We start from the raw sequence: 25,066 nt of genomic DNA, 5'->3' as shown, positions 1-25,066 counted from the left end.
CAGCAGCAAAAATAGCAACAAATGCAACTTTGAAGACAATCAAAACTGAAAAGAGGTATGAAGTGAGCACTGTGCCTACTGCTAGAGAGGTTTTATCTTAAACATTCGGTATGTTTCCTGAAGACTTGGCTTACTAGATATAATGAAAATACTCAGTTTCTTTTTAATTGTGATTTTCTCAGCCTTATTTCAGAAAAAAAAAAAAAAAGTGAACCCAGATGAACTCAAAAGCCCAAATGCAGAAGACAATAAAAAATATTGCAAAAGCCTTGTTATGATTTTCAAACCAGTCTGGTTGATTTTGCTGGCCTTATTCACAACTGTCAGCATTAAGTGCTATTAGAGAAACAGACTTTCACACATGGTGTGACAAAAAGCAATGAAGCAGAGAACTCAACTGATGCAATATAGACCACATTTTTGGTCTAATAAAATAGCTATAGAGTTCTTAAGGTAGACAGTCTAATGCAGAAGAATAAACATTACAGTCAACGGCTGTCAGCAGAGCCATCAGTGTTAGTGAATCAGGAAAATTACTGTTAAGACTGAGGGTATAGGACAAGGAAGGAATCTAGTCCATTACTGCTGATGTGAGAAGTTACACTATCTAAGCACACTCATTAAATAGTTAGATCCTATCTCAAAACAAGTTAAATTTTTCTCCCTTATATCACACCCCTACTATTATTTAGGAAAAGTGGTTCAAGAATACCACTTCTCTAATGTTTTTAAACTTCTTCTAACTATGAGATTCAGTTTACGCACAGATAGTGTATCTCCACTTAATTTTGTATCAATTTTGTATCAATGAATTTGGCAATTCAGTGCTTTTCAAACAGCTTGGAGAAAAATCTTAATGAACTTAATGGCACAATCTGACCAATTCCATGCAGTTAAAAGGTCAGTAAAGTTTTCCAATCAAGACCACTAGACACAGACTTCTTATTAGGATAATAAGTCCATAAGTACAAATAACAGTTATGTAAAATAAAATAGATCAAATATGGGTGGATTCCCTTCTTCTACCTGTGTATAAATAGTTTCTTCTTACCACTGAAACATGAGTAGCATATGAGCTCCAAAACAGAAAGCACGGAGCAAAAGTGTATTTGTACTCTCCATTTATACATAAATCTGAAGGTTGTGACTTCTTTCAACAACTCTATGAATTCTTTGTTCCAAAGAAAAAAAATAGCACTTTTTTATTTATTAGAGACTTCGCCAAACACCATTACACAATTTTCAACTACACGTGTAGCTATTTTATTTCTAAAAACAAGTTAACATCTACAAAGCGCTTGCATAGTAGGGCATGAAAGTTAGAAGTCCCACTCTGTCCATTTCTAGCTATCATGCTAAAGCAAATGGACATGATGTATTTCTCTGTCATATTAGAGCTGGACCATGAGAAAAGCTATAGTTGCTTTAGGCTCTCCTGTCCTTAGTCACACATAACTTTTACAAAACATCACAGAATGTATTGTTCTAATGTTTTTAAAGCTTTGTTTCACCTTATGAATAATTTCCTCTGCTGCTGAAAATTTAGAGAAGGAAATATGCATAAAGACATTTAAAAACTCTTTTAATGAAATGGAAACTTTATTTTGAGCAAAGCTAAAGAAATAATATATTTCTATAGAATCCAAATCTTTTGGTCCAAATTAAATTGGCATCACCTCCTTAGAAAGATCTTGCATGTAGAGAAAAATTCTCTAATATCTCAGTGGAAAAGGCATCTAAGCAATTAATCTACGAAGAACAATGCCACTATCTTTATCTGACTGCTAGGACAAAAAGTAAATTCTCTTGGCAGCCAGGAAAAATGATGGGATTACTCACAAAAGAACTAGAATACTGTTTTTTCTCTAAATGAGCCTGTCAGTGCAAAACAATAGACTTCAGCTAAATATTACAAAGGAAGCTCTCTGGAATAAAAGATTGCAGATATATCACTTTTCCTTCCTAAATGCACACCTAAAAATCAACAGCAGATCTAGTCTCCTTATAATTATATGATAGCAGAAAAGTAATTTAAATAGTACATTAGGTAGCATACTCAAGTATTTTGAATTTTGGACTTAGAAATAATAAGCAAACATATAAGGTGGCCAATAACACTCTTATTCTGACCCAGTTTATTTCACAGTTCTGAAGACCCAAAGCAAGTAGTGTAAATAAATCAATTAAATTGCATACCTACCTATGACGAGATCCGAATTCTGGTATTAACATAGAATGTAAATTTCTGTTGAATTAATCCACATTTTACTTCACATGACAAAAGTACTTGAAAACATAGCTAATTATTCCTGAGGGCCTAGGGGTCTTATCCAAAGAAATTATTAAAATGTCATTTTCATTTTTATCTTCTTGGGGATTGGATTGTCTATCAAACAATAGACATTTAGTGAGCTTATTCTTCTAAAATATATTTTCTAATTACTTACTTCTTATAAAAATGCTTAACATTCTGTTCTCTTCCCTCAACGGCAACAAATAGCTGTTTAGAGGTTTGTATGTTTAGGAAGGAAAGACAGCCTTTAAAATCATTTATGGTAGGCATCAAATAACAGTCAGAAGTACTTTGTTTATAAAATGTACCAGAAGTATTTGCTGTGAATTAAGTAATATTTTTTACACAGATTTAAACTGGCCCAAGCCTGGTCTCGTTAAGGTTGAAGGCAAAACTGCCTTGTTGCCAGTGGAAAAATGTTATGTTCTTTATACCTCTAACTAAATATTTAAAATGCATGAGATCTAAAGATGTAACAAAGTGTTAGCCTCTTGTGCTAAGGGATAAATGTACTTAATAATGTGCAGAGCAACAGGGTAGTACTATAAAAATGGAGTTCTGCTCTTGGTTCTGTCAGAAGTCCAGGTGTCTGGTGTGATCTGAGATGATCTATATTATCCAAAAGACAGCAAATATATATCATCGGACCTTTAGGAGGCCCATGCTTTTCTGGAACATCATCTAGAGGCCAAGTAAAGATGGACCACAGGACCAAAAACAGCACCAGGTACCTAGACAAGTGTAATGAATGCCACTGTTGCAGAGGGAAAAGATTCAGTCCCAAATCACAACATCTGAATGCCAGTGTCCACCTGTGGAATATAGGTGTAGATATAGGTGTCTTGACACCTTCCACCATCACTTAAAAACAGAAACAGGATTCAGTTACCTAAACAGAAGTATCTAATGTTATCTGAGATTACTCAGGACATACAGCCTGGCTTTCTGTTGCTAGCCCAAAAAGATGAAGCTTTCATAGATCCCATGTTATTTCTGCCAGCCTTGTGCACACCTTGGCCAAGGGCACCTTAAATGGTGCTGGATGCCTACACGTAAGCAATTCCATCACACTACTAGTCAATACTAACAGTATAATTCAGAAAAAAAAAGACTTATCTCACTGTGATGCAGACATTAACTGTGTGGCTGGCTGAATTAGTCTCTCTGCTTCATTGACTTCAGGGAGCAGACTGTTAGTAATACATAGGAAACATGTACAGCACATTTGTACACATAAATTTAAGTTCTGTTCTCTGAAACTGAATCCCTTTCCCAGTCTAACCCTGCAGTTTGCACACTTGCTGGAAAACATACCTCATGCAAATCACCATGCATAAATCTCATCATCAGGATATATATCAGTAAACAGACTCAACCTTCCCATATATATCTTGAGATCCTTGTTTTCGAAGTGTTACAGCATTTGCAAAGCATGAACACTATGATATAGTATTCACATGTGCCAGTGTCACTAACATCTTTAAGTCTGTGTTTGTGACCACACTAATGATATAAGGTATGAAATTAAAAAATTAGATTTATTGGTGGAGGGTAATACCTAGACATCCATAAAACTCCTATTTATATCCAATTTTATTCACTAGGCAGTAATACTTAACTACAACAAGGCATAGTACTTGGAGAAAATAATCATAAACTCAAGCCTTCCTGAGACGTCAGCAATCCATACACATCTAAAGTATCTTTTAAAACCAGGCAGTGATCAGGCATTTCAGCTACACTAAAGATTTCAAATGGAATGAAAATTTAAATGAATCCTTCATTTCTCTCTGCTCCTCTTGTATTTTTCATTCTGTAAAGTCAAAGAAAGACACCGAATTACCAATTAGTGCATGCTCATCAACAGCTGCTATCATCTTGGGTGATAGAACAGTCATCACTTCCTATCAAAAATTGTCTAACCTGAGCCAACCTCAAAATGTTGCCAGTAGCCAAAAGAAAACTCTATTGAAAAGAATTATTCCACTGTAGTTTTCCCTACTGCACTTTCACCAGCTTTTTTCAATTCCAATTTTGGAAGTCCCACCACTGTGGATTTTAAAACTTGACTTGCCAAACTCTGGCAAATACACAATAGTAAGCAATCCTACATTGACAGGGAAATAGGTTCTCCATAGTCTTTCCCATCTCTAGTATTTCTGATTCGATGATTCAATAACGACCAATGATTTTCCTTGGCTGTGGGTGGTGGTCTGTAGGTCTGAGGGGAAAGAAAAGATTTAAAAAAAAAAAAAAAAGAAAACAAGAAATATGAAAGAAAGAAGCAAGGTAAGGGAAGAAGGAAGGGGAGAAGGGAGGGGAGGGGAGGAGGGAGGGAGGGAGAAAGGAAGGGAGGGAGGGAGAAAGGAAGGGAGGGAGGGAGGGAGGGAGGGAGGGAGGGAGGGAGGGAGGAAGGAAGGAAGGAAGGAAGGAAGGAAGGAAGGAAGGAAGGAAGGAAGGAAGGAAGGAAGGAAGGAAGGAAGGAAGGAAGGAAGGAAGGAAGGAAGGAAGGAAGGAAGGAAGGAAGGAAGGACAAGATTCAGTTTTGACTTCTACCATACTTAACATGTCACCATAGCAAATATCTTATTTCCCCTGTGCCTCATCCTCCCATGATTAAGTTTTTAAGGTCTAGGGGTACATTAGCAGCATGTTCACCTGTTGGTGGTGTCTAATAAAAAACATTAATACCTGGAGCAGTGAAAGGCTAATCTTTTATTGTATTTCATAAAAATCCACAAACACTCAAACAAAAGAGAAGAAACTTAGGTACTGCAATGGCAAAGTAACATGAATAGTTTTTAATTTTGTATGGTGTAACACAGTCTGATCCAAAATCCATTTTATTTCTTAAGGCTTTTAAATTTATTTAAATACATTTTGAAGCAGACTATTTGTTTTATATTTGGGTAAGAATAATGTGATACTCTATCTTCAGTCATTTAATTATATCCTTCATGTAATCCTCCTGACTATGTTCTCTAATTAGTTTTGGTACTTACATTAACGGAAAAAAAAAAAAAAAAAAGCACACTAAACTAAAAGACCATCAATGTTTGAAGTGTTGTGGACATGTTTTTCACATTTTCTGCTCTGGTACTTTTCTCTTGATCATATTCACTGCTTATATTATTACACAGATGACAAAGTTGAAATGCTGTATTCATATATAATGATATACCTTTATGAAAAAAAAGAAACTGTCCCGAGATGAATGAGGAAGACACATTCCTGGCTCTTTCACACCAGTTCTCTTCTATTGTTCTTGACATATATTGGAAAAGTCAGCAAATACTCTTCACTTAGGCCAATTCACACTTTTGGAAGCCAGGTTACAAAGATTGTTAAGGTATGTCATCAACAGGAAGACTCATGATGGAACAGGACACACAACCCAGGTCTCTAGACCCCCAGCACAATGTCTCAGTCACTTACTCACATCGCCTCCTTTTTCTTATATATTTAAAAATACAGGCAACAGAGGAAGACATAAAAACCCTTCCAAAGCTGACATCCCATGTATGAGTAATGAAGGACAGAAGTATTAGAATCCAGCATTTCATAATCAATAAGGAAAACTGAAAAACGGAACACAGTCTCGGGTTGTTGTATTTTGGTTTTTGAATTTTTTTAATACATAGAAGTAGTAAGGGGGGAAAAAAAGCCTCACTTGCCAAGATCAAAGTCAAGCTGTATAGTTAGCAATAAAATACTATTACTTCTAACAATAACAATAGATATTATTGTGTGGAAGAGAGATAATTTATTTTATTTGCAATTAAATGCGTTTTTACTATTCTATACAGCATGTAGAACATGACATGTAGACAAATATAATCTGTCATTTTCAATGGGTCAAAACAATTTCCTAGAAGAGCATCACACAACCAGCCTTTGAGGTAAGAAAGAATATGACAGGATCATCACCTTCAGATCCAGATGCAGTACATAAAGGAAACAATTTCCTCTTCAGTACACTTCGTAAATATCCACTGATACATTTAAAACAAACTCCTTCCTTTCCATTGAAAAGGATACTTGTTTTTCTGTTTTGCTATCTGTGTTTGAAAGAAACTGATAATTGTCCACCTGCCTTTCAGCTGGTAATTTTCTGAAAAGGTGTCTCCCCTTGCCAACCTGTTTTTCATCCTTGTAAGTGGAGAGATGATTACATGTCAGCAAAAATGAACACAACCAATGAAATAAACCTATTTCTCTATAAGACCATGAGGAAAAGAATACTGAAGACTAGATTTTCCTTTCAAATTATTTAAACAACTGTGAAATCAATTGTTTCATAAAAGGGAAAAACACATAAAGGTGTATTCATTTATTACAGACACGTCACGTGAGTGGAAAAACTGATGAAAATTGATATAGATTTGTCTTACAGCAGTTACTTTGTCCCCCTGTGTGCCTGGTCTGAAGAGTCAATGCGAGTTAATGTAAGCAGAAGCTCAAAGCGGAGGGTATCAGTCCTAGGGGGATGTTCTTTCCCCAATCTCTGAGCCATCCGATACAGAAGCAAAGCCACTGTTACCAACAGGTAGAATCAGGGAAACAAATCTACTTCCACCCTGGACCTACAGTGATGGATGTTCTTTTAAGATGCAGCCATAAGGAATTCATTCTAATATTCCTCTCAATGTACAGAGACATCTACGAATACTCCATAGCACAACTGTTTCGTTTTACACTGCTATTCCACACAAGGGTTAATCATTGTAAGATCCATTAAGAAGTAATACATAAGGCAAAATATTTTTCATCCACAGTCACAAAACAATTGTCAAATAATATGTTTTATGAATGTTTTCTCACAGTGTAATAAAAACTGCTATTGTTCTACAGAGAGAAATCATTAAGTGACTTTAATGTTCTACAGAGCTATTGTGGCTCATTGCTTCAGCTGCACATCCCCTGTTGCAGCAGTTTCAATCCCAGAATTTCAAACCCATTTCCCAAGATTAGGTTCAAGCCTCAGCACTTGAGATTGGATTGCCTAATGCTAAGCACTGAAATCAACAGGGGAACAGTTTCCTCACACCCTGAAGCCTTCATCTTGAAATTAACAGGAGATTTTAAGCATGACAAAAACACCTGAACAAGCCTCTAAGTCAATTATGTGCTGTAATACCTCAAAAGGTATGCTAGGAACATTATGATCATAGCTGAAATGCAGATAACTCCTCAGCTGGTATAAACCAGCTGTTAATAAGCAGAGAAACATTGCACCAACAGTTTAAGTTAATAAGTAAAATTACAGAAATATTTTTTTCTATTTCTGTAATTTATGTCAATTTTAATTCATCACAGAAATAAGTTGTTACCACTTAATTGCTCTTACTGTACAGCAAAGATGCTTATAATGAATGATGATAAGCAGGAACATGAATGAACAGTTGCCAGGCAACCAATAAATAAAGGTTCCAAATAGCATGACCTCTCTTTAAAGGATAAAGCTCTAATCATAATTATTTTTCAAATCTATTTCAGTGCCAACTGAAATAATGTTTGCCGCACTGATCCTGGTCTTCCTCATAGAAAATGAAATCAAATCTGTCATTTGACATATCACAGATAACAAATTAAACAGACTCAACCTGATCCTTCAGATTATGGTCAATAGTGTAGTTTGAGGATAGCAAACAGACTAGACAAGAAACTGGAATCCGAAACAGACAGGTAAGAAGAATTAAGCAATTTAACTAGGGCAATTAAAATACAATTTTTAAAAGTTATATTGTTACTTTAAGGATCTTCAAAAAGCCTCAGCACAAAACCTTCAATGTTTAACTCCACAAAATTATCATTCAGAAAAGGAGAAGGATGAGACAGACTTCAAAAGACTGAAAACAGATGCAGTTTGAAATGGTTTTAGATCTATATAATACCACACTGTATCTTTATAAACTCTTACAACTCAGTTTTGTCGAGTGCATAAGCAGAGCTGAGGTACCTAGAGCAAGTACTGACCTTTTAGATGGACTAAAATAAAACTAACAAAGAGCGGCATAAATCTTAAACCAGTTAAAGAACACAGTATACGCACTCTGAAAAAAACAAAGAATGGTTATGCAGGAGTTTTACAATATGCCTTCTGAATAATGAAAGCAGGAAGCCTTGGGCTTGTTCAGGGTTTTTCGGCATGTTAATGAATTGTGTACTTATTTTAGTAAGATCTCATTTCAGAAAATATTAGGAAGACATGTTTTGGTAAGTTTATCTTGCACTACATAGGGAGATTACATAAATCTCTTTATTTAACCATTTTATTTCTTTCCTTTAGTAGAATTAAGAATCCCTAATAGCTGCAATGCTTAAACACTAAACAGTCAAAAATTTGCAATAGGAAAATAAGATGAACTACAATTATAAACAAATATGTCTTTCACTTAAGGTCTAACATACTCATAAAAACTGGGACCATCTTTTCAACCTGTCTTTGAACAAAATACAGTCAACAGAATCCATAAACCTTCCTGCAACATCAGTAGCACAAAATAACCTCATACTTTACAGCAGAAAATTGATCTACTGGAATTTTTATAAAGAGAAATTATTGTTTAAATTACAGCAGAGAATGTACTTCGACAACTGGTAGCCTCCACAGGTACTCATATTAAATGAGATAGATCATTATACAGTAAGTATTTGCCTTGTGGGACATAAAAGTGTTCTGTTCCCTACCACGCACATAACTTTCCAATTATTTTCCTTATCTAGATATATGTGCTCATCAGAAGCCATACGGGAGGTTTTCCATGTATCTGTATTTCCTCAAGAATCAAATAGGAAATACACCACATTATATGTAAATTTTTATTGACTAATATTTCACCCACTAACCACCTCCACCACCTCATTCAATAACTCCTCTCCACCCTGATAATTTCAGTTTGAACTTCTTGTTCTAACAAAAATCCAATTCATTTAGGTGATACCTTATGCAAGAGTGAGATTCAGAGTTCAACTGAGAGTCATGCATACTGACTGCAACGAGAAATAATGCAGAAGACCCTGTGAACCCCTTCAAGGGGACACAGCACTATTTATAGCAAAACAACCTTAACTGGTTCTCCATAGTTTTGAGCTTGCATTGTAATAAATCATAGAAATACTGTGTTGTGCTTGCTAATCTAACAACCAAACCCACTAGTTGCAATGTGTGTAAAGCTGATACTGGAGATTTTTTTTCCCCTCCTACATCTTTATTCCTTTTCAATCACGAGCTGAAGAATTTAACTGCTCTGGTTTTAAGCTTAAAAGACCCAAACCATACGGAAGAAAAGGTCATGCATTACCATTCAGCAGGAGCTGGAGGCTAATTGTAAAGTTTATTAACAATGAAAACAATGGGGTTCTCAGCCACTTATTAACATGGAGGAAACTGATGGCATTTTTCTGAAGTTTGAATTCCACTGTATTTTGTTCCACAATACACAATTTAACAGTCCCACCTCTGAAAATGGGAGGAGAAAAACAGACTATTGTTTTAAAGAGTGGCTCACACTAAGAGTAATTTTAAGATCTCCTCTGAGGATTAAAGTCTATATATTTAGCATTAGAAGAAGGAAAATACAGCATAACTGGAACTGGAGGAGAGAGATGATGAAGCATGCTTTGTCTCTAGTGTCTACCATATCACAGATACAGTCAATGAAACTAGATGCTATTCTAACACATATTTGCTCAACAGGCTTTACGCAGATACCCAGCAGAGTAAGAGTAGGCAATATTAGGATCCGCAGGTTAATCTTATTCTAGATTTGTGCTGATCCTGTCTTCTGACCAATGTATTCTAGTTTCAATAACCATTTTTCCCATAACAAAATAGTGACATTGTTTATCGATTTTTATATTAAATATTAAATTAAATATACTTATTATTTAAATATATACATATACTAACAGATAACAATAAAAGATAAACTCACAGTATAATACCAGCTGAAACAGTACAACATTATTGGTTTTCAGAAAGCATATAAATATATATATATATATAGTCTGTATTGATTATATTTATGAAATACCATCTACAGACACTCCCAGTAATATGCAAAGGAGTTATCTTTTGAACAACACAAGAGATTATTACCACAGTGAGGAATCTGGGCAGGAGGGAAGTTGGCTGCTCTGTCATTGTTTAGTAACAAACTATCTCGTATGTGCTTATTTCAATGCTGCATTTATAATATTCTTTTTTAAACTACCACTCCGTTCACTATCTCACCAATGGACACTTTGCTAGTGTACAGAAACAGCTGAAAATACTAGAAAAATTCCACATCGATGGACATATTCTTCCATTAATGTTATCATTTTGGACCAACAGTTCAGCACTAAGGGAACTAAAGGTGTAGTGTGTATTTTTTCTCATGATGTCAGAAAAAAATGTCTCACAAATATGCCACTGGTAATCAATGAACTTCGAAAATTAATGCTGAAGTCTTCCTACCCATAAGCCTATGTACATGCTAAACTTCCTCATGATTACTTACATGATCAGTTTACAATCATCCTTCATGCGGCTTTATCACAAAGCTTTCACTGACTCAGAGTGCAAGTGTGCCCCTCCAGAGTCCCGTACTCCATGATCCAAATCTTACTTAGCTATGTCTATTACATGAAATACTACATACATTAATACATTTCAGGACTGACAACTCAGCTATCATAAGAAGCGTAAGAACTTCATCCACGTAGATGTTTGGTTAAAGGAAATTTTACCAGCAGACAACAAAATTATAAAGAACAGTAATGTACATATAAGCTTGTAAACTTCAGTTTTGTGGTTTTATTTAAAAAGACAACATTCTTATCTAGTATCTTGGAGCTACAGTAGTATCTCCTAAGAATTACCCTGGTTCACACCCTAACAAACCTGCATTGAAACAAACAAATCAGAAAAATCCAATGCTACTACACAGATTTCGCTTATCAATCGGTGATGTGGATTAAATGAGACAAAATAACAACAGGAAATTAATGATCTCTACATCTCATAATGTTCAACAGGTATCATCTGTACTTTATTTACACACAAGAAAGAATTAAAAAAAACTGCTTTCCAACCATCCTAAGCATATGTTCAGTAACATTTAATTCAAATATATGTACACCACTTCTTTCTTTAACCCTATTTTGCGTATTTATTCTTATTGTCATAAGAACTACTTGTCATATTTTCACAATTTACTATCAAATACAACTGTTTTATGCACTTGTGCTGACACAGAGTATTGTACAGCACAATACATACATTCTGTTGCCAAGTCCTTTGCCTCAGATTCCTCATGCTTTTAGGTTTTGCTATTCCCAACCAAAAGAAAGTAGAATTTTCAGTGCTATCCAAACAATGTGAACAAGACAATGACTGTTCTGGGGAAAATCTTAGGTCCATTTAGCCCAGGACAGTGTCACTGACAGTCATCAAAGGCAGTGGCCTAAAGTAAAGTCCCACGTTAGGACAGCTCTGGAATACTAGTCATTCCCTGGAACACTCTTCTGGCTCCCAGCAATCTGTGGCTCAAAGACTTGAATATAAAAAGAGACTGGGAGCGCTGGCATATGACAGCACACTTCATTTCAAAAGGGCTGGGAGGAAGAGCAGGAGATGGCATATTTCAAAAGGGAGAAATATGTGCTCTCATCACATGCACACATGACTTCATTCTTCCCAACAGCATTTCTTGCTCCCGATATTGGCTTTGCCCTCAGAATGTGCTGTTTTCCATATGGAAGAGGTGGCAAAAATGAAAGTGTTTCCCTTCTTTCCTCATAAAACCTCCTTCTGACTGGAGTTGGCCTCCTGTTCATATTCCACTTGACTACACCAATCTTTTTCTCCTCCCACACTAGCTCCATCTGCCGCCCGTCTCTCCAGCAGAGCCAGATGCCAGCAAAGCAGACTACTGTGGGAGGAGAAAGTTCTGTCACTGGAATTTCTTCCCTACACGCTGCAGGGGGGCAGCCTGTGAAGCCTGGGGAGGATCGAGAGAGCAACTTCCTCTCTTCCACACTGCTTTCCGCAGCTCATCAGTAAAGAAGGCAGTTGAGGACACAAGCAAAACAAGGCTGAAACTTCAACATGAGACTTGAATATTTATATAGCAAAAGTCTCATAACTGTACTCCAGACTCGAGCATGGTACACACCACATAAGAGGAGTCCTGTGCAGAGATGCACATTAGTGATAAGGAATGAACAAGAGTAACTAGACCGCAGATGATGGAGAAAAAAAAATACAAGGATTTATAATCAGGAGAGATCTTAATGGTGGAGTAAAAAACCAATACTTTCTGAAGAGATACAAGTCAGAGAAAGAAGCTACAGAGGCGTGTTTCAGTTGAGTGGAGGACTGCATGTGGCAAGAGAAACAGCCTGTAGAGAGGGAAAGACTAGAATGAAAGCAGACATGGGAATAGAATATGTGATTTTTTTATACATTTGAGGTGATCTTGCATAAGGCAGAAGGAGAAGAAGTACAAGAACGAACTTTGGACAAAAAGGGAGACAGTGTAGGGATGGAGAAGCATCTGCAGAAGCAGTCTTGCCAGAGACAGTAGCAAGAGTGAGTGTCACTGAGTGAGAACAAGAGCTCATATTAAACAAGAAAGAGTGCATATGTGTGAGACAGGAAGAGACAGACTTCAGTCCTCTGGGAGAAAGAGTTGTGGGAACCCAGGAGATGAAATAGACAAGGAACAAAAATGAGTGAGCGTCATGTATGGGTGCAGCAGAAAGTTTGGAGTGGGGCTGGCAAGCCAGAAGAAAGTGAAGAAACACAGGAACCCAAGAGAAAACCGGTTGAAAGAGCACATATAAATTAAATAGATACATAACAAGATGAAGAAGATGAACAGGCAGGGAAAGGAAGTGGGAAACACATATCCCATTTAAAGAGATTAAGAAAAAGGGCTCACAGCAGAACAAATGGAGTGACAAGAGGGGAAAAAAGGAGAAAAGTATATATGCAAAGATGATAAAGTCAGTAATAGAACATTAGTTAATAAAAAGTATTATGTAAAAACCCTGAACTGGAAAACTGTGAGTATATAAAAGAGTGACTCGAAATGGATGTCCACTGAATTCTGCCACTGCAAGTTCTGAGGGTTTGCCCCATCTAGGTATCCCCACGCTAATCTTCCTCACTTGGAAAAATTGTTTCCTGGTCCTCCACACCCTCTAACTTTTGTGCTGTGGTTGCACCTTTATGCCGTTTGTTTCACTGTTTCTACTGGCAACTCATTTTGTTACGTTTAATTGGGAAAAAGATCTTATTTTGTCAAATACTGTACCACAAAGAAATGTGCCAAAATCTCAAGTTCCTTTCCCCCTGTCCTCATAACACTCATTCATTCATTCATTCATTCGTCTTTCAAAAACAAACAAACAAATGGCTGGGGAAACTCCGCGATACAGCGGCATCTTAAGTCCAAGATATTCACGGAGCCTTCCTTCCCTGAGCTGCGTGTCCACCCCACGCCTCAGGTTTCCTCCGTGCCGGCCGGAGGGTACCGGGCCCCCCGGCGAGGGCAGCGGGCGGCGCCGGCAGCGGGATCTCCGGCCGAAACGCATCCATCAGGCGGGGGAACTCGGGGAGGGGAGCTCGCTACCGGCTGCTGGGAAGAAAGCCGACACAGACGTATGCCCTGGCTGCTGGAAGACATGGCTGGCTGGCTATTTCATTTGGTGGATATATTAAAAAAAAAAAAAAAAAAAACCGAAGAGGGGAAAGGGAGAGGGGGCAGCACACACGCTCGCACACGCATACGGCTGATCTTACCTCCACATTGAAATACTGCTCCGCTTTGCACACTGTAGCACATAAAATCCAAAGGAAGGTTTGCAAGAAAAACACCCTGGATTGAGACACGAAATCCAACCGGCTTCCAGTGCTGAATGCGAGTACGATCATAGTGAACTGTGCTTCAGTGGATGGAAGATCTCTCTCTTTCTCTCTCTCCCTCTTTGCCTTAAACAAATACACAAACAAACCAACCTCCCCCCCGTGTCGGTGAAGAGCCCGTAGCGCAGGTTCACCCACAGCAGGGGAGGAGGAAGAGGAGCAGACACTTCACAGCACAGGCGGCGGCACCGGCAGGGTCAGCTCTCGCTCATCCTCACCACCAGTCCCGTAAGGAGGGAATGTGGCGTCCGACTGCAGCCGCAGCTCCTGCACGACTCCTCTCTGCCCAGCAGCAGCAGCAAGCGTCTCCCCGTGTCCTCCCTCCTCCGCCTCCTCCTCCTTTCCTCTCCTCCCCTCCCCTGTCCTGCCTCCTCCCCCTCCTCCCGGGGAAGGCCGGCCTGGCCGCCCGGCGGCTCGGCTCGGCTTGGTTCGGCTTGGCTCGGCTTGGCTCGGCTTGGCTCGGGTTGGGTTGGGTTGGGTTGGGTTGGCTCGGCTCGGCGCCCCCCCCCGCCCCGCCGCTCCCCTCCTCTCCAGAATGTTCAGCCGAAATCTACATAGCCCCGCCCTGTAGGCGTCCCAAAGGCGACGGGCCCGCCAGGCGCTGCCGCCGCGCCGCAGCCGGGCGGCTCCGCTCGCCCGGCAGCCGAGTCGCTGCCGCTGAGGGTGGCTGTCGGAGGACGGCGGCACAGCAGGAGCGCTCGGCCCTACCTCACGCCACCGTACCGAAGCAGCCGCACAAGCGCCAAGTCCGCCGTCAGGGCGGCTCTGCCCTCCTCAGGAGAGCCCAGAGCGACCTGAACGCGCCGAGACTTTCCCCGCTCCCTGGGGGCGCGGTGCGTTCGGGGTAGGGCGGATGCCCGGGGGTTACCGGCCGCACCGCCCGGGCCCAGCTTCCCTGCCCGCCCTGTGCGCTGGGAAGGGGGTGCACAAGACCGGTGGGGTGGGGGTCCGCTCGCCGCTCACGTTAAGCGGCCGTGAAGCGCCTGCCCAGCGCGGTTTGCGGGAGCGGCCGTCGTGCCGTGCCGGGCGGGTCGGTGCGATGCCTGGCGGGGCGGGTGTCTCGGCCTCGGCGGACCCCTGTCGCCACTGCGGGGCCGGGGGCGCACGGCTCGTCCCAGCCTCGATGCCGTCCGGCTCAGCGGAGCCAGCCCAACTGCTTGGCCGTGCTGCCGTGAAACCTCTGTTGGCGTCGCCGAGAGGGACCGCGGCGAGGGAGGAGCACGTCGTGTCAGCGGCGGAGTGAAGTGGTTGGACAGGGACTAAGGCGAAGAGATGGAGTTTGCCGAATCACAGCCTTTGATGAAGGAGGATCATCGCACAGTCATTAGGTGTTCCCGAGGGATTTGTTCATTCCGCGGCTCGGAAGAAAATCCAAACCCAGTGTTGGCAAAGTTCAGAGAGAGTGAGATCGTGATAGGGTAGTTAAGAGTAACAAGCCACACAAAAATCTGCGTCTTGGGTTGAATGGAAATATACTTTAATGTGTCGAAACATGTAGTCCTATCTTTAAGGGAAAACAATGTGTGTAATGCCTGTAGCACAGACAAACTTTGTGCTGGGTATTGTGGTATTCAAAATGCCTCGTGCTTTTAGCAGATAACTACTCTTGCAGTGACTTTGTGGTTAGTAGGACATTTTATGCATCCCTTTGATATGTTACCCAAAAGAAGGTGGAATGATCTGCAACGTTAGTGAGTCATGCTATTGCAATAGTACATCTTGGGGAAGAAAAAAGATATTTGAAAATTTATCTTAATTTTACTTGTTTGGTTATCAAAAAAGCTGCAAAGACACTTGACCATAATATGGAACAGCCTGAAAGTAAAAGACATACCTGACAGATGAAATCTCCTTTCTCAGATGATTGAGGTCAATGGGCACAATTAAAACACATGCAGATTAGATGTATAAAATTTTGACAACACCCAGTAGCAGGACATAGGGGTGTGGTAGGTTCTGTGTCATTTCATATCTTAAAAGTAAGGCAGTTATTTCTGCAGAAGTGATGTTCTGCCTAACAAAAAGTAATGGTATTGAGGCAGGATTCCTTATGTGATATACTTTTTCATGTTAAATGCTTGATTTTAAAGGCATTTTCTGTTCTTCAGATTGTTAGCAATGTGAATAATGAAATCGTGAACTGGCAGCAAGCTAGAAGAACCTACTGGCACTTTAGTGGACAGTATCGGAAGTCAAAATGATCTTAGCAAATTAAATAAATGCTTTGGAACCATCTGGAGGAAACTTAATACAAATGCAAATTACATTTGGGAAGAAAAATCAAAAAGTAAGATCAAAAGATGCTGGTAAAACAGCAGCATTTCAGAACATAATCTGGGGGCTGTAATGGACTATAAAGTAAATATGAGTCAGCAACAAGCTACTGTTAAAGAAAAAGACAAGATGGCCTCATTGTGGAGTGTACTAATAGGAGTGCAGTACATCTGACAGGACTAATTATGTTTCTGCTAGGGATTGATGAAGCCAGCTGTGTTAGATCTCAAACTATGGACAGTCCAGAGGAACATAACAAAATATTAAAACATTTAGAAAGTAAGACATGTAGAAGTTGAAAGAAAAGTATTTGTTTAGTCTGAGAAGACTGAGGGTAGATGGTCTCTTTATGTGGAAAGTGTTACTGTGAAAAAGACAAAGATCTTTCATTCTTTTGGGTTTGGGATGAGGGAAAAAATGAATCAACTAAATTATTCAGAAAGGTCACATTCAATGTTAGACAAAACTTTTGTAAATATGGTAGTAGCATTTGGAACAAAATATACCTAGAGGGAGTGTGGAATCTCTTCCATACAGAGGTTTGATAAGGAAGAATATTAGAGCTATCTTCTCTGCATTCCTAGGGCAGTGGACTATATTATGAGATCTAGTAAACTTTTTTTGCTTCTAATCTCCCAGTAAGTTCTTTCCTTTTATTACTCTCTGAATTAATCACTCTAACTGATTTAAAAGAAGCACTAACTCACTAACTTCATACTGTCTCTTTTGTTTTTCCTCTTTTCCTAAGGAACTGTCTGGTTTGCTCTCTTAGGGAGCACTGGCTCTGTTTTTGGTTGTGTATGCTACAGAGTCTGTGTAATACCCAGAAATGGAAATGGAAATAGATATGTTCCTGTAACTGGGGTTTCATTCATCTGCCCTGTCAGGACTTCTGTGGCTATTTGTTGTGAAAAGCATGGGGCCATGAATACAGCTACCTCCCTGCTTTACACTGTATCTATTAGAAGAAGAAAGGAGAAAATCAGTGGTATGAATAGGATGGTGGAGAATGAAAGCACCTGGGTATTTGTAAGTGTATTTGAGGAAGAGAAAGGGAGACCACACAGGTAAAGAAAGAGCTTGTTAAGGAAAGAGAGTAGCAATGTGTGCATATGAGTGCCAAGGGAAAAGATAAGGCATATGAAGGACGGAGAAAATCTTTGAAGTGAAAAATATCATTCAGAAGTGCTTGTGTGACAGAAGAAATGCCAGCAATGATGGAAAAGGGCTTTGAATATTTATGAGTGAGCTGTGGGCAGGAACATACAGGAGTAGGGTCAGAGACTCATGGGATGTGTAAGAAGCTAAAAAGAAACAGAAAAGAATTGAAAACTCCATACAGAGGGCTGTTTGTAGGTATGTGTGTATGTGATTATGAGAGCAATTAAAGACAAAAAAGCTACAAAGATGAAAGGATGAGTAAACAAGAAGGAAGAAAGCAGAAAAATGCAATTGGAAAGAAATGGGAGCAATTTGTTGAAGTACTTCAATTATTCAAGTCATATACTTTATAAGTGTCTTGCAATTTTTGTCTTTATCAAATGCCAATATGATTTTCCTGTTCTTGCCTATGGCAGTAATCAACAGTAATTAATAAGCTGTGAGCAGGTTTGTAGGGAAGCAAAATTGAAAAAATGAGATTTCCTTTTAGTTCTAAAACTTTTAGCCTTTTTGAAAGAAAGGAAGAGGTCTGTCTCCTGTGCTCCCAACCAGCCCATTTACCAAGTGAGTTTCTTAGACTCTATAGGATGTATCTTTTGTGGATTACTATAGTTACAGGTTTACAATGGATAATTACTACCAGCAGACATAAATGTCTTTAAGCATTCCCACGTCCAGCTTTGAACACAGGGTAAAAATCTTCCACGTTATATCAGTTCTGAATAGAAATTCATATGATTACTAAAAAAAATATTACATGTTGTACTTTCTGTGTTTGTGTTGCTTAGCTGCTGATAGTACCAGCTGGAACTTTGAAAGAGAAGAGAGCTCCATTACAAGATACAATAAACTGCAAAGACTGAGGGTAGATATCACATATCTCACACATCTATATATATCTTACATTAGCATATTTAATTCCTATCTGGAAAAGATGTTCCAAACACCTGGAGACTTTCATAGATGTGTCCATATGAATTCTCTTTGACTATTTGAAAGGTCCTGTAGGACATGAAGGCAACAAACAAGTTTACCAGTGTAGGAAGGAACATTATTGTGCTGAATATGTATTCCTGCCAGAATCACAATCATAACACCTGTGTTTGGCTATCTGTGGTTGTTTATGTACACAAAGTTCACTGCAGGCATAAGGTCAGCGAGTCAGGAATTAGAACTGACTTACACTGCCAGTGCACTTTACTGTGTTGTCTTACAGCTCCACCACTCACTTTGTAAAGAAACTCGGTAAAGATAAAGATAAATGACAGTGTAAAACCCCACACTTAATTGTTGTATGATTACAAGGAAAATTCTTAGAATCATAAAAGTCAGTAAAATTTCAGAATATTTTGGTTCATGTTTGGCTGCAATTTTTTACAAAGAGCCAGTGAAGTCAGAAAGGAAGAAAGTCTGAAACTGTAAAAAATGAAAAAAAAATAGGAAGTCATAAATTGAATTTCTAATTCATAACATCATAATAAAATAGAATAATTTAGGTTCAGTGAGACCTCTGCAAGTCATCAGGTCTAACTGCACAAAGCAGAGGCAACTCAGGTTAGGTTACTCTGGTGCTTGTTCAGCAAGATACGAATCAAGTTAATCTAACCCATGGTTTGCTTATGAGAACATATATATACAGTGGCTAACAGACATAGTGGAGATTAGATCAAGTAAAGAAAGTTTCTCATTAATTATTCGAGTGAGATCCATTTTACCAGCTGTAACTTTTCAGTCTGGAACAATAAATCTGTACATTTACTATTTTTTATTAACGAAGTAAGTAAACTTGTTTGTTCTTTAATTAACACTACAACTTTGAAACTGGAGTTCATAAAATAATTTAGTTGGTTAAATTTATTTATTTTTATTCTGCTTGTTCTTAATTTTCTCCTATAGTGGTGTTAAAATACATACAATGTAGTGTTTAAGTGTCCAACACTAAGCTTGGTAGTTGTTTTTCTTCCTTAGACAATGTAGTTCTGAGCAAAGGCTATTATAAGAACATTCAAAACCTAAAATGTAGGGGGTAAAAATCTAAATATACACAGAGAAAATTTACATTGAAACCATATAAGTGATCAATAGTCATAAGAAAATAGCTCATTTTACATTTAGATGAGGAATTCAAGCACATCTATAAGTATATGATCATACAGAAAATATTCAGGGGTCATAAATAATAATCAGATTACTTACAAAGCTATGCAAGCTCATACAAAACTCAGAAATTTCCAGTAAGTGTTCTGCAAATAACCTGTGAATGAAAAATCATATGCGTAAAAATTCAGCTGTAAAAAAGTGTAAAGCAGATAGATGCATTTCCAGCATTCAGGTGAGGATTCAGGTCAACATGCTGTAGACTGACACTTTCATTGTTTTCAATGGAACTAACTTATACTGCCAAAGAACCTGTCTCAGGAAGTTTATATTCGACCTAAATAATTTCCAGTAGCACAGTACAACCAAATATTTTTCATAAGAGAACAGATTAATGTATGTGTGACAAGAAAAACACTAATAACTTTGAAAATTAAATATTGTTTTAATTTTTATAATATGAATTTCAGGTAAATGCAAAGTCTATGGATCTTAGGTCTTCAGTCTAACAAGATTCAAAAGTGATTCTGATATGTATTAAGGGTCCTTTTTTGTTACAGCATTTGACAAATACTTAATAAAATGTAAGCCTTTTTCCTAATCATACTACACAGTTCCTCGGATTCTTATTAACTTTTTCCCTTTTAAATCATAACGATATAGGTAACATGTTTGCCAACACATGCCTCGTATTCTTATCTTTTTTCTTTAAAGTAGTATCACTGGATGTGTACTTTTCCAACCTTCAGGAATTCCAGGTTATTTGGCAGTACTTTGTCCAATGATGTTTGGCATTGTAGTATTGAACTGGCATCTGGGAATCTCTGTTTTCCTACCTTCCATAGAATCAAAACAGTTTATATTTTGCATTTTCAAGATTTGATGATTCAGTTCCCAAATTTATGTAACAGTTTGCTCTGTATGTTTTAGCTGAATGCTCTGATCTCCACCAAGGCACTTTGTTGCCATGACAAACAAATATTTCTTTTTTTACTTGGTACATTCACCAATTAGTCTAGTATATTTTTTTTTCGTGGAAGTCAGCAGGGATTTAAGTCTGAAAATGTGGGAAAATGTGTAACAACATGGTGAAAAAAGTTTCTTTCTTAATATAAGGTTTTTAGAAATCCAGCTCCTCAACAGCATACTATCATGTTAAGTTTACAGAGTCTACATGAAATTACCAGAAAAGGTTAAAAAAGTTCAGTTCTCAACAGTTTTGTGTCAACCTGAAAAGGTGGCGCATTTCTGTCCCAGTTGACCCATTCAAGGAAACAGCTTCTCTGAAGGTCTGTTTCATATTTTCATTAATGATTTAAATAATGAAGTGAAGGGCTTGGCTCTCCAATTTGAAAATGGCACAATATTTGTGGAGTTTGCAAGTATTCTGGATATCAGTGTATGTCAGAGAAAAGGTTCCAAATCTGATTAAATTTAATGATGACAAATACAAGTACCACGCTTTGGAAAGATTTTATATGGTCAAATACAAAATGAGGAAGAGCAACGCAAGAAAGACTACAGAAAAGTATGGATGTTCCTTAATCTAAAGGTTTACAAAATGTTGCCAAAAATAGGTAAATGTCATTCGGGGAGTGGTTAATGGAAAATTGACAGCTCTGAGTGATCATTTTTCTTTCTTCCTTCCTCAGCTGTGGTAAGGTTTCATCTAGAAGTCGAGAGCATCATTCTTCAAGAGAAAACAAACAGAATGGAGGAACAAAGTGATCAGAGATTTAAAAGTGTATGAGAAAAGGTTTCGGTTTGGACTGGACTTTGGTCTGTGTAGCCTAGAAAGGAAGACAGTGCTGAGGACATGGTAATCATATCTATGAAACTGTAGAGATATGAAAAGCATACATTCAACCCCCACCAATGTGGAATAAATATACCTTAATTTAAAACCAAGTCATTTAGGTCAGACATTTTCTTTTCCATGCTGTGACAATATATAAACACTGAAAGAGGCTACTTAAGTAGGCCATGAAAACCTTAAGAAAGTTTCAAGTGAGTCCTGCTTCAAAGCAGAGTAGATTGACTAAATGACCATTTAGTCAACTTGTCTTTTTAATGAATGATAGTTAGGCAATGCAATCAACTTTTAAAAGATAGCAAATTTATATTTGATCTGGATTTAAGAAAGAGTAGAGCAATTTTTTCTATACAAAGGATTTTTTACTTTTTCCACTCCGTCAGAATGAATATAGGACAGAGAAATATTTGCTTTTCTCCAGTTCATACATTAAACTTCTTTATTAAACTTAAGTTTCTACATTTTTGTTATTTTTTTTTGTCAGGAAAGATGCTCACATGATGGCAAGTTTTGTGGGCTTTTGTGGAACACATTAGCGTGCTGACTAATGGGACAACTCTTTGAAACACTAGTATTGTCTTCCTTTGCTTTTGCTGACATATGATATATTTTTCCTTAGCTCTTGGAAATAACAGCTTTTCATTTAATGATTAAAAATGTATTTTCTTGGAATGAGATGAGCTTGCTGTTTGGAGAACATGATGACAATAATGTTACTGTGATGTAATTACAGCTTTGGGAAGTGATCTCATTTTCAGAAACTCATAGCTCCTCATAATAGTTACCAGTACAATCTCTAAATGTGCCTTTACAGATGGGAAAAGGGTTAACTTTGTCTGGACCTTATGGAGATGCCAATAATCAGTCTGTAGCGATCTTTTAAAGCATCTTGTTACCTTTCTCAAAACATGAACTTGAGGATCCTGAATTGTTAAAAATATTGAACACCACAGCTTATTTTCTCAGTTATTTTCACTATATTGGTAGATGAATAAGATAAGTAGGTAACATAAAGTGTTTCTGGTATATGAACATATATTCTTCTAGCCATTTTCTTTTCCTTTTTATCCACAATAGATGCCATTTGCCATTTGGAGGGGGAAAAAAACAAGAATGGGATAACTTTTGAATCCTGGTCCACATTACTGAACACCACCCTGATGTCAATGTAGCTGTAAAGAGATCATTTCAAGATGAGCAGTAATACTGCTCACCACATCATTCTTCTGATTGCTGTTTGTTATAATAAGCTGTGTGTCTTATTCAGCTTAATGCCAACAGCCAGAAAGACTGTTGACTTAGTTTCAGTAATGAAGATGGAAGAAGAAGAAACAGCATCTTTGAGCATATAGTGCCTTTTAAACAACTTATGGTCTGTATGGCTAGAAACCTTTCACATGAGTAGAACAATAGTCAGTAAGACAACAAACAACATGTGACACAAGTACTGGTTAGAACAAAGTGAGACATGCAAGGGCATGACCTTGTATTGGGTAACCTACTCTTTATGCAAGTAATTTTCATTAAGGTAAGCTAGTGAAGACAAGGAATTATTTCTGTAAATATTAATTTTTTTTTTTTAATGCATTCACTTCAGCATTGTATTTCTTGGTTATGTTTGTCTATGAATATTCTAGTGAACTAAAATTAGAGTGCGGGATTGTACTTATTTGGTTGGTTAGCTTATTTAAGAACTAGTCATGGCAATTCAAATACATTTCAATTGGAAGCTTCATCAGCTGGAAGTAAATGGAAAACAAGCAAAAAAATGTCCTGGGAACAAGATATGCCCTTTTAAAATGACTGAGGATACTAATGTCATTCTTTAGTACCACCTCTCCTCTTTTGAGCTATTATTTGGAATTAAGCAGAAGCAGCTCCAGAGACTTTTATTTCTGTGGCCCCAGATGGAGTCTTATAATTTCCTTGGAGTGACAGGGAAGATAATATTTTTTCCCATGTTTCTGTTCTCTTACCATATTCATTCACTTTACACAATGAATTTGCAATTGTTACCACTTCATACTACTCAAAGTTGGAAACAACCTTCTAATGAGTGCATATGAAGGGCAAGAATCTTTGGGTCTCCTTTCCATTTACACACTCTTCTCAGGAAGTTCCATCCCAAAATAATGTATACTACTTTATGAAGTTGATGAAAATGAATTTGCTCTGTGATTTTTACGACAAAAATTAAAGAAGTGGAACTAACTCTGGTTATCCAACATCTCTTATATCTGGGCCACTGTTGTGTGTTGCTAAGGATCATGGCTGAAAACATTGTGGCGAAACTAGTTCATCCAGCCACAGGAGATGACGCATTCAGTATAGGGGGAACTGCAATTTACATATCAACGAGAAACTAACGAGCCACAGACCGGGCCACAGACCCGGTCGGCTGAACAATACGGGAGGTGGAGGATGAGCTGGAGGGCACATAGCCACATCTTCTGATATGCACAGCTTGGCAAAGGGGAAAAACTGAGATCCTTCGTGGCCCAGGACTTGTCCAGACTTGTTGATCTTTTGCAATCACTCCTTTCCCCCCCAGACTTTTCTCTACTCGGAGAACTATAAAAAGGCTCACCTAAAACAGCACTGGTAGGGAATCCACCACCCTGAGGACCTTCATCCCACCAGCCTCGCCGCGGGAACTAGACCAGAGATCCGAGGACACTGTGCTCCTGAACTACAAACCCCAGCATCCTCGCCGCGGGACACCAGAGGCCATACATCATCATACAAGCCCTGTCATCCACGCTGTGGAGCCGTAAGAGAGACTGGATCCCTCACCCTTTTCTTTCTTCCTTTCTCTCTGCTCTTTCCTTCTCTCCTTTTTTCTATATCCCTATTTCTTTGTCTCTCCTTTCGTGATATATTACTCTCTCCCTCATACCTTAAGTTTCCCTTCCTTCTCTACCACTCTTTTTCTCTCTTTTCCTTTTGAACATGTAAGAGTAACATCATCTTAAGCTCTGCTGTTGGATTCTTGTTAAATTTTATCTTATAGCAACTAATGGTTGCCAATACATTGCCCATAGTAGGACTTTTGCTGTTAATATGTTGATAAGTTCTGTTATACTTTTGCCAAGCCACTATTCGCTGTAACTAATATTCCAACACGTACTATGAGTAAAACTCATAATTGGATTGGACCCCTGGAGTGATTGTCTGTCATTCACTTCACATAACCGCGCAGAATTAACCCAGAGTTAACTCACACCTGGTATCATCTGTTGAGTCAGGGCGTGTGTTCTGTTCAGAGTTAACTCATCCCTCATCCCATCTGTTGGGACAGGACAGCCACCAACAGTTAAGATGAGGATATATCAGTTTTTAAAAAATGTAGTCATTATACTTTTTTTTTTTTTTTGGTGGTGGTGTTGGGGCTTTTTGGGGTTTTTGTTTATATGCTTTGGAATTTTTTGCCATTTGTATTTTTGTGGATCGGGTTTTTTTGTTTGATTGGTATTTTTTTAGCTTGTTGCTATCCTTTTTCACTGCTGTCTCAATA

At 38.3% G+C, this 25,066-nt stretch overlaps 1 protein-coding gene across 2 annotated transcripts in view; it reads right to left on the bottom strand.

The window, feature by feature from the left end:
- MMP16 (matrix metallopeptidase 16) overlaps positions 1-14,374 on the bottom strand; it is a 177,451-nt gene extending 163,077 nt beyond the window's left edge. The window contains exon 1 of one of the 2 annotated variants that reach the window (XM_065830111.2): positions 14,085-14,374. In XM_065830111.2, coding sequence (XP_065686183.1) covers positions 14,085-14,216 — 132 coding nt within the window. In that variant the 5' untranslated portion in view covers positions 14,217-14,374. The remainder of the gene's footprint in view (positions 1-14,084) is intronic. The other variant, XM_065830114.2, reaches the window with a different exon arrangement.
- Positions 14,375-25,066: the final 10,692 nt, after the last annotated feature.

The sequence above is a fragment of the Patagioenas fasciata genome, chromosome 2 (genome assembly GCF_037038585.1).
Source record: "Patagioenas fasciata isolate bPatFas1 chromosome 2, bPatFas1.hap1, whole genome shotgun sequence".
In the NCBI taxonomy this organism is placed as follows: domain Eukaryota; kingdom Metazoa; phylum Chordata; class Aves; order Columbiformes; family Columbidae; genus Patagioenas; species Patagioenas fasciata.
The sequence above is the reverse complement of the archived record's forward strand: the minus strand, read 5'-3'. Positions and strand labels throughout refer to the sequence as shown.